The sequence below is a fragment of the Myxine glutinosa genome, chromosome 5 (assembly GCF_964187855.1).
Source record: "Myxine glutinosa chromosome 5, kmMyxGlut1.1, whole genome shotgun sequence".
NCBI lineage: Eukaryota > Metazoa > Chordata > Myxini > Myxiniformes > Myxinidae > Myxine > Myxine glutinosa.
The window spans coordinates 68,792,290-68,809,927 of record NC_136265.1 but is presented as its reverse complement, the minus strand read 5'-3'; the positions used below and the strand labels follow the sequence as shown (position 1 = coordinate 68,809,927).

The 17,638-nt window shown below is 45.4% G+C and overlaps 1 protein-coding gene across 6 annotated transcripts in view; it reads right to left on the bottom strand.

Annotated features, from left to right (window-relative positions):
* The window catches only part of TRAPPC12 (trafficking protein particle complex subunit 12), an 88,043-nt gene that overhangs the window by 37,394 nt on the left and 33,011 nt on the right, over positions 1-17,638 (bottom strand). For all 6 annotated transcript variants that reach the window (XM_068116996.2, XM_078778151.1, XM_078778148.1 and 3 more), the window contains exons 7-9: positions 16,443-16,581; positions 10,859-10,971; positions 835-907 (exon numbers count right to left, since the gene is read on the bottom strand). In XM_068116996.2, the coding sequence (XP_067973097.2) occupies positions 835-907; positions 10,859-10,971; positions 16,443-16,581 (325 nt within the window). The remainder of the gene's footprint in view (positions 1-834; positions 908-10,858; positions 10,972-16,442; positions 16,582-17,638) is intronic.

The following is a 17,638-nucleotide window of genomic DNA, read 5'->3' as shown; positions in this document are numbered from 1 at the left end:
TTTCTGGTCTACTCTGAGATTAAAAATGTAAACTGCTCACCAGGTGGAGGTGTGCTCTCTACTGAGTGCCGTTCGAGAGCACACTCAGTAGAGAGCAAACCTCCGCCTGTTTGGCCATATTACTCAATGGTGAAGAATCACTAAAAAAATTCTACTAGCCGGATCCGAATCTTCACCAAAATCTAATCATTTCGTCGGTGTCACATACGCTACGCTACATCTCTCCCAAATTTCGTCCGAATCCGTCCACAACTTTTTGAGATATTTTGTTCACAAACGGACAAACGGACAGACAAACAGACAGACAAACAGACAGACAAACAGACAGACGGGGGTGAAAACATAACCTCCATCCACCTTTGGTAGCGGAGGTAACTAGAAACTGTCAGCATGGCACAAAGACAAAAAAAACTACAAACTATCACCACGGCTCAAACACACGGCAAACAACAACGAAAATCGAATCAGCTTGTCCTCGTCACACAACCGACGTGTCCACAAAGTTTCATCCGAATCCGTCCACAACTTTGAGACATCCTGTTCACAGACTGACAAGCCGAAAGACAGACTGGGGCGAAAACATAACCTCCATCCACCTTTGGTGGCGCAGGTAACAAATGAGAAAATTAACACATCTTGACATTTTGTTTCACCTCCCTTTGAGAAAAGGATTCATTACCATTTTGAACTGCTCAATATTTACGGCGTTTACTCGCTGTGAATAAACAGAGGGATTAAAAGAGCATTTGAAAAAAAATGAAAAAAAATGCAAAACTTGAGTTTTGTGCTTTTGTCATCATCGTCGTTACACTAAAAACTTGCACACGCACACACCTTTATGGCTCTCGGATGAAATATTCTTCATGCTGCCATCTTCTGCAAATCCATTCTCCAGATTCGACAGAATCTACAACGAAGGAACAGACTTGTAAGATTTCATCCGTTTCGATGGTGGAACGTGAAAAGTACAGCAGATGGAACACGAAAAGCACGGCAGGACGTACGTGAAAAGCACGGCAGGTCATATGTGAACAGCACGGCAGGTCATATGTGAAAAGCACGGCAGGGCGTACGTGAAAAACACGGTAGGTCGTACGTGAAAAGCACACCAGGTCGTACGTGAAAAGCACAGCAGGTCGTATGTGAAAAGCAAGGCAGGTCGTACGTGAAAAGCACACCAGGTCGTACGTGAAAAGCACAGCATGTCATGTGTGAAAAGCACAGCAGGTCGTATGTGAAAATCACAGCAGGTCGTGTGTGAAAAGCACAGCAGGTCGTGTGTGAAAAGCACAGCAGGTCGTATGTGAAAAGCACGGCATGTCGTACGTTAAAAGCATGGCAGGTCGTACATGAAAAGCATGGCAGGTCGTACGTGAAAAGCACGGCAGGTCGTACGTTAAAAGCACGGCATGTCGTATGTGAAAAGCACAGCAGCCCATGCGTGAAAAGCACAGCAGGTCGTACATTAAAAGCACGGCAGGTCGTACGTGAAAAGCATGGCAGGTCGTACATGAAAAGCACAGCAGGTCGTACGTGAAAAGCATGGCATGTCGTATGTGAAAAGCACAGCAGGTCGTGCGTGAAAGGCACAGCAGGTCATGTGTGAAAAGCACAGCAGCCCCTGCGTGAAAATCACAGCAGGTCGAATGTGAAAAGCACAGCAGGTCGAATGTGAAAAGCACAGCAGATCGTACGTGAAAAGCACAACAGGTCGTACGTGAAAAGCATGGCAGATAGTATGTGAAAAGCACGGCAGGTCGTACGTGAAAAGCATGGCAGTGCATTCATTATCCTTGTGGAAATACAAATGAAGCACATGTTTGGCTTGGCTTCAAAACATCCTGATCATGCTACAATCAGCCAAATAGAAACATTTATTTTTTCAATAGTTAAACAGATGTTTGGTGCTACAGAACCTTCAAATACAAGAGTTTCCGGCTTTGGGGGACCCCGTCTCCTCTTTATCCAAGGTATTGATACTGGTGAGTCTGCGCTATCAACTCTGCTCCAGCCCATCACAGCCAGGGATAGTGGTGAACCACTGAACCAGGGTCCCAGTTTCCTGGTCGTAGTAACTTCCCTTGGTCCTCCGGGTGATATTCTTACAAATGATAGGTAATCGTTCCGGATTCATTTCAGCCGTCATCGATTTTGTGTTTTCTGTACGTGTCGATCCTCGGAAACTCCCAGCACGACGACTCAAAGGTCACGAGCCGTTCATCAGAGCGGCGCAACCTCTCATCCAGTCGAACAACAAGCAGGGAAAACAACAGTGGCTCTTTAGCGAGTGGAGAAGAAAACAGCCTGTTGGTAGGTTACAACAAATGCCGCCAGTCTCAAGCAGACCCACTGGTCGCCAGTCTCAAGCAGGCCCACTGGTCGCCAGTCTCAAGCAGGCCCACTGGTCGCCAGTCTCAAGCAGGCCCACTGGTCGCCAGTCTCAAGCAGGCCCACTGGTCGCCAGTCTCAAGCAGGCCCACTGGTCGCCAGTCTCAAGCAGGCCCACTGGTCGCCAGTCTCAAGCAGGCCCACTGGTCGCCAGTCTCAAGCAGGCCCACTGGCCGCCAGTCTCAAGCAGGCCCACTGGCCACCACGTGCCGCGCAAGGAGTGGTGCCATCTGAACCGTCTCAGGACGGGTGTTGGGAGCTTCAGCGCTTGCACCATACCACTGGAATCTGGCCGACACTGCAGCTTATGACTGCGGTGACATGCAGACAGCAGACGACTTCGTGGAAGAGTGCCCCAAAGACCACACACCACCTCGGTGGAATTCGCTGCACCAGCTCACTGCGCGAGCCCACGAGTGGGGCCTAGGACTGCCCATTCCACCAGCTAGTCAAACCAAACCATAAGAAGAATGAGAAGTCGATTGTTCTTCGTATTTTGTGCTAACTCCTGTGTACTTTGTCGTGCTCATTGGATTTATTTTGATCCTGCAACTCAGGCCCAGATAGTTTTGGGCCTAAACAGGTTTTTTCTTTTTTTCTTTTCCAACCGTTTCCCATACCTACTCACAGTCTCACCATCCCCTCTATCCTATTATCCACCACCCTCATTTTTATTCCTTCCTTTTATGCTGTTTAATAAAAAATAAAAACCACAACAACAACATAAAAAGTCTTATTACCTTACATTTTGTTTTTTATCTTGCTTTCTGTTGAGTTGACTACATCAGGTCGTCCCCCTTTCCCACTCATGAGGTCTTCTCCAAATGATCCCATTCCCAAATACTCCATTTTTCCAGGTTATGGTGATTTTTCCCTTCTCCCTCAACCCTTTTCAGTTGATAGTTGCTTTGGTCGTTTTCTATTTCATCCCCACTTGCCCCTTCCTCTTCTTCCTGTGTTTCATTCACCTTGTGTGCAGCTTGTTCACCCCCATGTGTTCTTCTCCCCCTTCCCTTGATCTCACTCTCACGTCTACTCTGCTGTTGGTGTTTCCCCTATCCATTTCATTCCATTCCATTCTGCTCAAGCTCTTTCACAAGCCTCGACCATGTATACAAAAACATAGAAAGTATGAAAAAGAAGCTAGAGCAATGCGACTGTGTCGCCAATGTGCCTCCGCATAGTCCCACAATGGGTAGATGCCTTCGTTCATTGTCCTAAAAATAAACAAGTTTGAATTAAATCCCTTCAGCTGTTTTCAAGTATCATATTTTCACCAGCCATGACAGCTTTCACATTGATCGGTGAAGCGGTTTCACAGAAGGGATTTTTTAAAATATCGGCTTTCAAGCTAATATGGCTGCCATACCACATGACATATGACCTGAAAACATATACATTCTGCATACAGTCACGTGAAAAAGTAAGTACACCCCACGTAAAGTTTTGACTTTTTCAACATATTTCAACATACAGCTATTTGATCTTCATTTCAATAATATTGATAGATAAAGGTGATATAATATAACAAATATCATGAAACATTTACATTTTGGAGTCCATTGTATAATTTAAATAAACATAAATGCAAATTTCGCATGTGGAAAAAGTAATGACATGATGACACATGGAAAATGACACATGGAAAGGGCAGAGGGTGAGACCAGACCAGACCTGTCTGTGATATGCAAGTGATAGGCCCAGAGACTCAGCCTCAATGTTGGAGATTTGAATGACCTGTCTGGGCCTGTCACCTATCACTTGACTGTCTGGGCCTGTCACCTATCACTTGACTGTCTGGGCCTATCACCTATCACTTGACTGTCTGGGCCTGTCACCTATCACTTGACTGTCTGGGCCTGTCACCTATCACTTGACTGTCTGGGCCTGTCACCTATCACTTGACTGTCTGGGCCTGTCACCTATCACTTGACTGTCTGGGCCTGTCACCTATCACTTGACTGTCTGGGCCTGTCACCTATCACTTGACTGTCTGGGCCTATCACCTATCACTTGACTGTCTGGGCCTGTCACCTATCACTTGACTGTCTGGGCCTGTCACCTATCACTTGACTGTCTGGGCCTGTCACCTATCACTTGACTGTCTGGGCCTATCACCTATCACTTGACTGTCTGGGCCTGTCACCTATCACTTGACTGTCTGGGCCTGTCACCTATCACTTGACTGTCTGGGCCTGTCACCTATCACTTGACTGTCTGGGCCTGTCACCTATCACTTGACAGTCTGGGCCTGTCACCTATCACTTGACTGTCTGGGCCTGTCACCTATCACTTGACTGTCTGGGCCTGTCATCTATCACTTGACTGTCTGGGCCTGTCACCTATCACTTGACTGTCTGGGCCTGTCACCTATCACTTGACTGTCTGGGCGCCCTCTCGTTGACTGGATTTGCATTGAGTAGGGTATATACTTGTACTTATACAGGTTAAAATGAGCAGCTCTGCGTGGTCTCTCGATTTCTGGAGTTTTTAGATGCTTCTTTTTTCAACCAAGAAAAGGATAAACCGATTTGCAGGTTTTCAAATCCAGTGATCAAAACATTGATCTTCGCTTATGGGCAGGTGAGGGGAGTATGACAAAAACTCTCATAATGGCCGCAAGAGATAGATCTAAATCCTTCGAATCTCAGGGTTTAAATTTTTTTTATTTAAAAGACGGAGGGGGGAGGGCAAAGATTTCTCTCTGAAGTTTGACCTCAAGTTTTTTTCCATGAACCTAACTTTGTGTGGCTAATTGAACAACCACCTTTAGAGGCCATTTTTTCCCGCAGCGCAGGGGTTGGCCTTTTTCGGGCACAGTGGTCCCCTTTTTTGAAGCAATGTTTTATGGCCGGATGCCCTTCCTGTCGCCAACCCTGTTAGTCGCCTCTTGCGACACACAGGGAATTACCAGTGAACTGGTACTCAATTTGCCGACCTAAGAAGGATGACAAGCTGAGGGCAGAGGGTGAGTGGCGTTAATCAACCCCCCTGGCGTTAATTCAGCGATCGACCGGGATTCAAACCCAGGATCCCAGGATCCCAAGCCGGCACCCTAACCGCTAAGCCAACACCAGGCTTGGACACACCTTTATGAAAAAAAAAACTTAATGTACTAAAAATTACACACAATATACCTTGATATAAAGTCATGGCGAGGATGTCCACTCTTGGCGAGGATGTTCCTTCAAAGCCATTGAAATTTTTCTCAGGACACGAAAATAAATTTGTTCTCAACTCTCGAGGAATGGTGTTCCACTGTTCTTTAAAGACCTTTCAAAGATCATCTGAGTTTCTGGAATTTTAAAAAACTTTTTCTTTGTCCAAATAGTCCCACACATCTTAAGTGATATTGAGAACTGGGCTTTGTGATTCCATGCTTTGAAGGACTTCAGATTCCTTTTTCTTTTGCAAATATGGAGAAATAGGAGATCTCGCGAGATCACGGCGAGGTCACGTCTTTTCGAAGCTGTTCCATGCGCTCACGCTTTCGAAGCTAAGTGATCCTTCTCAATTGTGTTTTTGTCGAGACTGTATCTATCTTTCGGTGTATGTACCTATAGCGTATCTTTTGGAAAATTTTCGGTGCTAATTTTTCGTACATGTATACACAATCGTCGGTTAATGCGTATCGAGTATTCTGCGGCCTAGTACTCGTAGGCTTGGCTACCGTACCGTCTCCGACCTTGTGGTTTTGTTTTTCTCTCAGCGATTCGTCGAATGCGCTGCATTTATTTTCGTTCTCTGGTTCGTCCCAGTCGTTCACCCCATACCTCCTTGTTTAATATCTCTACTCAAAAAAAAAAAAAACCCCAAAAAATATTTCCTTCCCAGGTGTTATTCGTTTATTTGTTGTTCTTTTTTGTTCGTTCGTTCTTCGTTCGCGATCACGCGATCACGTGATTAGAAATGTATAATCTCTCCTGTGAACAACTATTTTCTCTCATATATTATAACACAGTTTTATTCTTTTCCTACAAAAGGATGCTTTCGTCTTGCTCACCAAATCTATTCATTCCAAAAAATATATATAATACCATCTCTTACAGTTCCTCCTTTCTACATTCCCTAAACTATCCAGAACTCCACCCCTCCTCCAGTGTCCTCAAACGTATTTTTGACTCGAAGGTCTCAAACTCATTTTGCAAAAAATGTTCGTTTCCCATGAATCGTACACTTTTCAAAATCCAATCTCACCCCTCCCCTCCAAATCCTCCCCATCACCCATCCCTTTCAAATCTCCCCCCTTGCCCCTTCCCTCCCCTCCCTCCTAAACTCCCCCCACACCCCTCCCCTCCGAGACTCTCCCTCGCTCCTCCCCTCCTAGACTCCCCTCTCACCCCTCCTCCTCAAAGCATCCTCCCTGCTTCTTCCCCCTTCCAACTTTCACCTTAATCTCCCCCAACCTTCTGCCTCGCTCTTCCTCCTCCTCAAATAACACCTCACTGTGCCTCACCCAATCTCCATCAAACCTTTTGTCCGCCCCATTCTTCCCTTTCTCCAAGCTATTCTGAAATCTCTGAAATCTCTGACACACCTTCAACAGCTCTCCCTACCTCTTCCTCCTCTTCCACATCTTACCCTACCCCTCCCCCCCCCCTGTTCTGGACCCGATGCTCCCCCTTCCTCTTCATTAACGGTATGGACCTCAAACATCCGGGGCCTTCGCTCAAACTTGACTGATCTCTCCATACAGGTTGCTTCTGACAAACCAGATGTGATCTGCTTAACAGAAACTTTCCTCCTTCATGATGTCTCTGATGCCTTGGTATCTCTCCCAGGTTACTCCCTCTTCCGGTATGATAGACCTGAGCCTCGTCCTGGAGGTGGGGTTGCTATCTTTATAAAAAAACTCTCTTCCTCACTCGCCCTCCACTGCCCTCTCTCCACCTCACCCCCAGGAATACCTTTGGCTACGGCTTCCCCTTCGCTCCCACCTTTTGTTCATATGTGTGTTGTACCGTCCACCAAACAGCGATGACTCCATCTACATCTCGCTGTCTGATAATATGGACCAACTTCTATCTACCCATCCCAACTCTCTCTTCCTCATATGTGGTGATTTCAATTGTCACCATGCCAGTTGGCTGGGTGTGGGTACCTCTCTCACCAGCCATGGCTCTTCAGCAAAGGACTTCTGCGACTCACTGGGACTGACACAATCTGTCAACTTCCCGACCCGGATCTCAGTCAACGGAGCATCTTCTCTTCTGGATTTGGTTATGACAAACTTCCCTGAAAATGTCTGCTGCTCTTCTTCTGTTCCAATCGGCTCATCTGATCATGTGCTTGTCAAAGTGGACATCTCTCTGACCATTCTCAGAGAGCCTCCTCAGCATCGACGAGTCTGGCATTTCACTCAGGCCAACTGGCACGGTCTTCAAGCAGCCATCAATCATCTGGACTGGTCTCCCATCTCTACCGCCTCTGACATCAACTCATCCTGGGAATTCTTTCAAAGTAAATTGCTCTCTCTCATGCACAGATTTATCCCATCTCGTCTTCAGTTGTCATACCCTTCCTCCCGTCCATGGTACACGGAATCTTGTGGTGAGGCTGTTGCCCTGAAACAACTTGCTTTCGTCTCCTGGAAAGCAAATCCAACGGAAGGAAATCTCATTTCCTTTCACAAAGCCCGAAACAAGTGTGTGTCCACCCTCAGGAGAGCCAGGAAACAATATCTCACCGTTCTCAAGACCGAACTCTCTTATCTGTCTCCCTCTTCCAAATCCTGGTGGCGTCTGGTCAAATCTGTTTCTGGTGTTTGTTCCCCCTCCATCCCCTCCCTCACCTCAAACGGCTTAACGGCTGACTCCGCACGTGAAAAAGCTGAATGCCTCAACTCTGTGTTTGTCTCTAAATCTTGTGTCCCAAACCCATCCCTCTCTGTACCCACCGTACCCAGTCGTACCCAGCTGCTCCTGGACTCTGTGTCCTTTCCTCCTGACAAGGTGGAAAAGTTTCTGTCAACCCTCGACTCTGATTCTGCAACTGGTCCTGACGGCATCAGCCCACGGGTCCTAAAATCATGTGCTTCCGCTCTTTCACTCCCTCTTTCTGTTCTCTTCACCCTCTCCTTTGCTCAAGGTCATCTGCCATCTGCTTGGAAATCAGCCAACATCACCGCTTTGCACAAAAAAGGTGCAAAAACAGATCCCAGCAACTACAGACCAATCAGCCTTCTCCCAATTATCAGCAAAGTCATGGAATCCATCATTGCTTCAGATATGAAATCTTTCCTCTTCTCCAATGGCTTGATCTCTGATCATCAATTTGGTTTCAGACCTGGTCACTCTACTCTGGACATGCTGCTTCTGCTTTCTCAACAATGGATAGAGGTCCTCAACGCCAAACAGGAAATTAGAGCCGTCTCCCTTGACATTTCACGTGCCTTCGATACGGTCTGGCACCCTGCTCTGCTCACCAAACTCTCCTCCTTTGGTATCCATGGAAATCTCCACGCATGGCTGGCGGACCTCCTCTCTGGTCGTAGTCAACGTGTGGCCCTGAATGGGTTTCTCTCATCTCCTCTTCCTGTTCAGGCTGGAGTTCCCCAAGGTAGTGTTCTAGGCCCTGTGCTTTTTCTGGTCTTCATCAATGATCTCTCTGACTCTCTTGAAAATCCTCTCTATCTCTTTGCTGACGACTCTACTCTCTGTCGCTCCATTCCTCATCCCTCAGATCGGCAGTCTGCAGCCTCCTCACTCTCTGCAGACCTGGACAAAATCACAGACTGGGCAAACAAATGGAACATGTCTTTCAATTCTGATAAATCTCACACTCTTACGATGTCTCTCCGAAAAGACCGACTGGAAAACCCTCCCATCCACTTTCTGAATAATCCTCTCCAAGAAGTTCTGTCACTCAAGCTTTTGGGTCTCACTATTTGCCATGATCTTTCCTGGGAAAACCACATTTCAAATCTGGCCTCCAAAGCCAGTCGCCGACTGGGCATCCTCCGTCGTGCGAAGTCCTTCCTTGGCACACCTGAGCTCCTCACCACATGCAAGGCTTTCATCCGCAGCTCTATGGAATACTGCTCTCCCCTCTGGTCTGGTGCTCCTGCCTCACACCTAGCCCGTCTTCACGCTGTTGAAACCAAAGCGTTCAGAATCATTGGAATCTCCCGCGATGAAGCTAACTCCAAGGGCCTTTCACTCACTCACCGCAGGCAGGTTGGTGGTCTTTCCGTCTTCTACCGACTCCTCTCTGGCCTTGCCCCCCCAGCCCTCTCTGGGCTCTGTCCCCCAAATATTCCTACAGGTCGCACAAGATCTGCCTGCAACCCTCTTATGGTTAAACTGCCAAAATCAAGACTTTCTGCTCACCTTCACTCCTTCATTCCTCTTTTCTCCTGCGTCTGGAACAAACTCCCTCACTCTCTTCAATCCCACTCCACCCTCCAGGTCTTTAAAACAGCTGTTCACCACCATCTCTTATCCTCCCCCATCCAAAACCTTGATCTTTCCTACCCCCACTAATTTCGGTCCGCTTGTGTTTTATACTTCTCCCACCCCCCCCCCCCCCTCCCCCTTCCCACGCCTCCTGCCCCCAAGCCCTCTCCCTCCCACACTTCTCCCTGCTCTCAAATGTTGTGGTTGTGTGCTTCCCCTTCTCTCCCCATCTTGTCTTCCGCTCCCTCTTTTTGTATATTTTGTTTGTCTGGTTGATTTGTTTGTGAAATAAATGTTAGCTCTTTCACGAGCCTCGATTCAGTATACAAAAAAAAAGAAAAAAAAAGAAAAAAAAAAGTATGAATTATTCCAGCAGGGTATTTTGGATCATCATATTTTGGATTTGTGTGGCTAATTGGATGGAAATTCGTGGGCGATGAGAGTTGCAATATTTTGCCTTCACTCGTTTGAATTGGATTCAACGTAGGTGAAAGTTGGCACAAAGGTGCTTTCACAGAGGCCCTGTAGGACTGCAGAGACATAAAATTCAGATTAGAGACCTTCTGGGATTATGCTGAGGTCAAAGTTTATAAATGGTGGCAAGAATGAGGGTTTTTGCCTTGCAGCGGCTCCGTTACGACCGACCCACACGACAAGTGGCCAAGTAATGACTTTCCACGGCCTGTACAAATTGAAGTCGGGATAACTTGTCTCGGGGCTTTTGTTTTGATTCCATGGGAAGCAATGGTGCAAATCGGATAACAAATTGATGTTTCTGGCTGCCGAGTGTATACATCTCAAGCAATCCAGAAAATAGACCGAAGCAGGTAAACATTGGTCTGGCGTCTTCCTTTTTGATTTTAGAGGAGTCCAAATGAGGAGTGCGGGGCAATTAGGAGTCGGGATAAATTTGATATGGAGATTTCAAGAACATGAGGAAGCAATGGACTAAAGAGGTGTGCATACATGTATGTGTGTGAGTGTGTGTGTGTGTGTGTGTGTGTGTGTGTGTACGTGTGTGTGTACGTGTTCTGAGCCGTATTTCACATGAAATACAAAACAGATGTGGGACTCACCTGGCGACACACGTTTTGCAGGTGGTGCAGCCGGTTGAGCGAATCGTGTGAGCGTCCCTGATGTTGCGGTAACTCGGCATGTAAAAGACGCATGGCAAACGGGATCATTGAGCCTACGACAAGAGAGAGACAGAGAGGGAAGGACGGGGATGGTCGAACGATGGTGTTCCTCCTCTGTACGGATGTATACGTCATGTCAGTTTCGTGCAAACCCAAATATTCCACACAAAAACGAATCACTATGGACATGCAGTTCTTGCTGTTTAATCATGGACATACTCTACACTTGCGTGTTTGTGCGGTTGTCTATCTCCCAAACCATCGTGAGTCCAGCCATTACCCCTCATCTTTCAACAAGCTGAACACCGCACTTTAATTACAGGATTACCTCATCAAGGAACAGAAGCCCTCCGAGGATGGATGTAGTCCGCACAGCCAAGTTATCAGGTTACTTACAGGATTACCTTGTCAGGGATTACCTTGTCCGAGGATGATACCTCGTCAGGCAGCACAAATCTTCTGACAATCTTACTATAATTCACCAAATGTCCATCCATCCGTTCCCAGGTACCGCAAAAAACGGCTCAACCGATCGCAACGATATTTTGGGTGGGTATTCCTGGGACCCCTGGTGTCGGCTTAGCGGTTAGGGTGCCGGCTTGGGATCCTAGGGTCCTGAGTTCGAATCCCGGTCGATCGCTGAATTAACGCCAGAGGGGTTGACTCAGCCTGTCATCCTTCCGAGGTCGGCAAATTGAGTACCAGCTTGCTGGGATGAATGATCCCGGTGTGTACCCCGGTTTAGAATAGGTACACCGTATCCCTGCGCATCGTAAGAGGCGACTAAGGGTTGGCGTCAGGAAGGGCATCCGGCCATAAAAACATTGCCTCAAACAGGGAACCATGATCGTCATGGGGCCCGCAAGGCTAACCCCCGCTCTAGCGGGGAAAATGGCCTTAAAACGATCATTCATTCATTCATTCATTCATTCCTGGGACTCCTGGGAGTAACATAGGCCATGTTGTTTTTCCAATTTTTCCAAGTTTTCCAATTTTCCAGTTTTTCCAAACACGATGGAATAATATTTACCGATATGAACAGTGATGTGGCTTTTGTTGAAATTCAACAAATACTGTTTATTCTACATACCAGGAGAGAGTAGAACGACTCCTGACGAACTCTTCCTATATAAACGTGCGGCTCCGAAGTAACATGGCAGCGTGTGCAAAGCGACTGAGAAACAGGTGTAGCGGCCACTTCCGTGTTACAGATTCGGCGTGCACTCTTCACACATAAACGTGCGACTGAGAAAGACATGTAGCGGCCGCTTCCGTTTTGCAGAATTCAATCTTTTTTCAAAATGGGCGCCATGTACTGTTTAGATTTTGATGATTTGCGTGTGATACGATTCAACGGATGTTTATATAAATCGTTTAAAATATAAAAAAAGCCTTCAATTTCTGATATTTTGCCTTTTCATTTGGGCTTCCCAATTGAAGCCCCGCCCATAGGGCGGGTACCGTTGCTAGTGGTTATAATGGTCCGTGTAGCCAAGTTACAGAGTTCATTATAGGATTACTTCAGGCAGCACAAATCCTCTGACAATGGTTATAATGGTCCGTGTAGCCAAGTTAGAGTTAACAAGAAAGAGCAATCAGATATTGCAGACCCTCGCAGGATGTGTTTCAGTGGTTTTTAAGGCTTTTGTGTTAAAACAAATATGACGGGCGAACCACGTCAGAGATGACGTCATTTTTTTTTTCTCCACGAATTTATCCCAAGATTATGCTCAAGAAATTTCATCTTGATCGGATGAAGTTTTGTGCTTGTCAAATTATGACATCATGGAACCTATGACATCATCATTAACAGATGTTATTCCACATGGAGAGTTCTTTACAATGAGCAATGTCTCAATTTTTTCTAGGCAGCGCTTTCAGAGATATAGAGGTGTAATTTTTTCGGTTTTCCCAAGATGGCGGCCAAACCACGTGACCGATGACGTCAACATATTTTTTTCTCTCCACCAATTTATGCCTACATGACGTTCAGTATATTTCATCTTGATCGGATGAAGTTTTGTACTTGTCGAATTATGACGTCATAACAGAGGCATCTATGACATCATCATTAAAATATTTTATTCCCAATGGAGAGTTCTTTACAATGAGCCATGTCTCAATTTGTTCTATGCAGCGCTTTCAGAGATATAGAGGTTCAAAGTTTTTCGGTTTTTCCAATATGGCGGCTGAACCACGTGATCTATGACATCATAATTATAATTTGAAAATTATACAGGTGGAGTTGCACCTATGGTGAAAATTTCCTGTCAATCGGACCAACGGTTGCAGAGAAAATCATATAAATTCTGTGCGGACACACAGACAGACAAATAGAGAGACAGATAAACAAACAGACAGACAGACAAACACAGACAGAGACAGACAAACAAACAGCCAGACAAACAAAGACAGACAAACAAAGACAGACAAACAAACAAAGACAGACAGACAGACAAACAAACGAAAAATCACTCAAAGAGCGAGCGACACTTGGCAAAACAAAACAAAGTCGAATGGCACTCAGTGGAGCATCCTATTGACCTCAAAAATAATTAGTGGTTGAATTCAGTGACCTGATATGCAAATCGCCTTCAAAGTTTAAATTAATCAGATGAAAATTGACAATTATTATAGAAATTCGGCCTATGTTGACCATTTGTCCTATGTTGACCTCAAAAATAGTTGGTGGTTGAATTCAGTTCACCGATATGAAAATCCTATTCAAATTTCAAGTCAATCAGATGAAAATTGAGGATTTTAGAATTTTGAAAAAAGTGGTCGACCTTTGGCCGATGTTGACCTTTTGGCCTATGCTGATCTCAAAAATAGTTGGTGGTTGAATTCAGTTTGCCGATTTGAAAATGCTATTCAAATTTCAAGTCAATCGGATTAAAATTGAGGATTTTAGAAATTTGAAAAAAAGTGGTTGATCCGAGGCCTATGTTGATATTTTGGTCTATGTTGATCTCAAAAATAGTTGGTGGTTGATTTCAGTTTGCTGAGTTGAAAATCCTATTCAAATTTCAAGTCAATCGGATTTAAATTGAGGATTTTAGAAATTTGAAAAAAAGTGGTTGACCTTTAGCCTATGTCGACCTTTTGGCTTATGCTGATCTCAAAAATTGTTGGGGGTTGAATTCAGTTAGTCGATATGAAAATCACATTCAAATTCCAAGTCAATCGGATGAAAATTGATGATTTTAGAAATTTTAAATTGTTGTTGACCTTTGGCTTATGTTGACCTTTTTGTCTATGCTGATCTCAAAAATAGTTTGTGATTGAATTCAGTTTGCCGATATGTTAATCCTCTTCAAATTTCAAGTCAATCGGATGAAAATTGAGGATTTTAGAAATTTGAAATTGTTGTTGACCTTTTGGCCTATGCTGACCTCAAAAATAGTTGGTGGTTGACTTCAGTTTGCCGATTTGAAAATCCTATTCAAATTTCAAGTCAATCAGATTAAAATTGAGGATTTTAGAAATTTGAAAAAAAGTGGTTGACCTTTAGCCTATGTTGGCCTTTTGACCTTTTGACCTCAAAAATACATAGGATTTTGTCGGACCGCAAACTCTACCATTTGGTGAAGTTTCGTGAAGATCGGTTTAAAATTGTGACCTGTAGGCAAATTTAAGTGAGCGGACAGACAAACACAAACGCAAACAAACAAACACACACACAAACAAACACACAAACACACAAACCGGAGTGATCAACACACTTGGCAAAAAAACCAAAAAAAAATTGCCAAGTAACAAACAAAGTCCAATGCAATACCCTTCCTCTGGCGAGGGGAATTATAGGATTACCTCATGAAGGAACACAAATGGTTTTGTGTTCTGAGGATGTTTATGGTCCTCGGAGAGGTCGATTCGCCTGGGACGACCCTTTCCACCCCAATTTCATTTCCTTTAAAATCATCCTTTCCCATTCATTTGAACATGTAAGAAACAGTATTCGTGGAAACTCCACCAACACGAGTCGTTTGTACAAACGCGTACACGAACATGCGTACGAGATTATCGAGATCGTTGTGGTTGTATTTGACTCCATGGAAAGGTTCACAATTTCAACCTCGATGGACACTTCCATCCTTTCAAATTAGGCCCGGAGACCCGGTTCCGGAAATCCCACCGAATGGTTGGAATCCGGACCGCGTTGCCACGAACGAGGAAAAATAAATCTGTGCCGTAGCCGAATGGAGAGTTCAAACATGTCGCAGTACAATCGTTGTGCGACGGAGCGTGCAGTAGTACAGAAGGGCCTATGCACATCTTAACAAGTCATAAAAGGATGAACTTTACCCCCTTGTTCACAAAGTAACATAAACACGGTGTTTTCGACTGTTTCTCGTATGTGGGACTCCGCGACGTTTCTGACATCGTTACTCGGATGAAGGCTTCATCTCATTGCTGTGGAAACATGAGGTTTGGAGGAAGGGTCAATCTTTTTTTTCATTGAATTTTTTAGAATCATTGGAATCTCCCGCGATGAAGCCAACTCCGAGGGCCTTTCACTTACCCACCGCAGGCAGGTTGGTGGTCTTTCTGTCTTCTACCGACTCCTCTCTGGCCTTGCTCCCCCAGCTCTCTCTGTGCTCTGTCCCCCAAATATTCCTACAGGTCGCACAAGATCTGCCAGCAACCCTCTGATGGTTAAACTGCCAAAATCTCGGCTCTCTGCTCACCTTCACTCTTTCATTCCTCTTTTCTCCCGCCTCTGGAACAAACTCCACCACTCCCTTCAATCCCACTCCTCCCTCCAGGTCTTTAAAACGGCTGTTCACCACCATCTCTTATCTTCCCCCATCCAAAACCTTGATCTTTTCTACCCCCGCTAATTCACCCCAGATCCACATTTTTGAAATTTGAACTTCTTTCCTGGAAGTCCATGTGTTTTATACTTCTCGCCCCCCTTCCCATGCCTCCTCCCCCCAAGCCCTCTCCCTCCCACAGATCTCTCGATGTCCCTGCTCTCAAATGTTGCGTTTGTTTCCTTCCCCCTCTCTCCCCATCTTGTCTACCGCTCCCCTTATTTTGTGTTTTGTGTGTCGGTTTGACTTTTTGTGTGATTAATGTTAGCTCTTTCACGAGCCTCGATCTTGGATACAAAAAAAAACAAAAAAAACAAGGGACGAGGGAGTCTATCCGAACCCTTCTGCGTGTAGAGGTACGAGAAGCACAAACATCAATCAATCAATTCTAACGACTAACGGGAAATTAACCGATGCTGGATCGCTTAAGGTCCGGATGCCAGCATCTTCGGTGGCTGAGATCATTGGCATACGTTGGTGATGATTGGGAAACAAAAACAAAAAATTCCTCATCAAATCCAAGGAAGTGATGCAATCGATAAACAATCAGAGACAGGGATATAAAAGGACATGAGAGAAATGGACGAGGCAGACAGAATCAGAGAGAGAGAGAGAGAGAGAGAGAGAGAGAGAGAGAGAGAGAGAGAGAGAGAGATAGAGAGAGAGAGAGAGAGAGAAAGAGAGCGTTGAGCAGCACACGGCACACACACCTTGTCTCCCAGGGTACATCTCAGGGTAATACTCGTAGTAGAGATCAGGGAAGTCCAGGTTCCCAAACGGCTCAAACTCAGACTCGGCGTCAGAGTATTGCTGCAACTTCACAAGGAGCGCCAAACGTACAAACCACAACTGCAAAGTAAAGAATCATTTACCATTTGTACAGATTTGTGTGGTGGATAAGTCTCAACGTCAACACACCTCATTTACACGTACGCTTCACATTTACTCATTTCCTGTTCGAGGCTCATTTTGGTAACGACCTTAAGTTAACTCTTCTTTTTTTTTCTTCTTTTTTGTATACAAGATTGAGGCTCGTGTAAGAGCTAACATTGATCACAAAAAAGACAAACCGACACATAAAACATAAGATAAAGGGAGCAGGAGAACAAGATGGAGAGCAGGGACATCGGGAGATCTGTGGGAGAGAGAGGGCTTGGGGGGAGGAGGCATGGGAAGGGGGATGGGGGGTGGGAGAGGTAAAAAAAAAAAAAAAAACACATGGACACTGCTAGGACTTCCAGGAAAGAAGTTGGTATTTCAAAGAAGTGGATTTGGGGTGCATTAACGGGGGTAGAAAAGATCAAGGTTTTGGATGGGGGAAGATAAGAGATGGTGGTGAACAGCTGTTTTAAAGACCTGGAGGGAGGAGTGGGATTGAAGAGAGTGAGGGAGTTTGTTCCAGAGGCAGGGAAATAGAGGAATGAAAGAGTGAAGGTGAGCAGAGAGCCTAGATTTTGGCAGTTTAACCATAAGAGGGTTGCTGGCAGATCTTGTGCGACCTGAAGGAATATTTGGGGGGCAGAGCACAGACAGAGCTGGGGGAGCAAGGCCGGAGAGGAGTTGTTGCAAGTAAAGCCAACTACGTTTTTTTTTTTTTTTTTTTTTTTTTTTGTATACAAGATCGAGGCTCGTGAAAGAGCGAAAAGTTTATAGCAAAGTACAAGTTTACACATTAAAAATAAAGGATCATTTACAGGCACACGTCCCCCAACTAGGCCATGCAATGAACCCTGGCCTTTAATCTTTAAGAAATGCCTTGGACTTTAAACATTGATTTCTGAATGCAAGGAAACAACCTCCCTGAGAAAGGAAAGCATAATGAGCACCATCGTCTGCCTGTGCAGCACCAGGACGGAAACTTGCTGTCAGTGCGGATTTGTCCGAAAGGCAAACTCGGGTGAAAGAA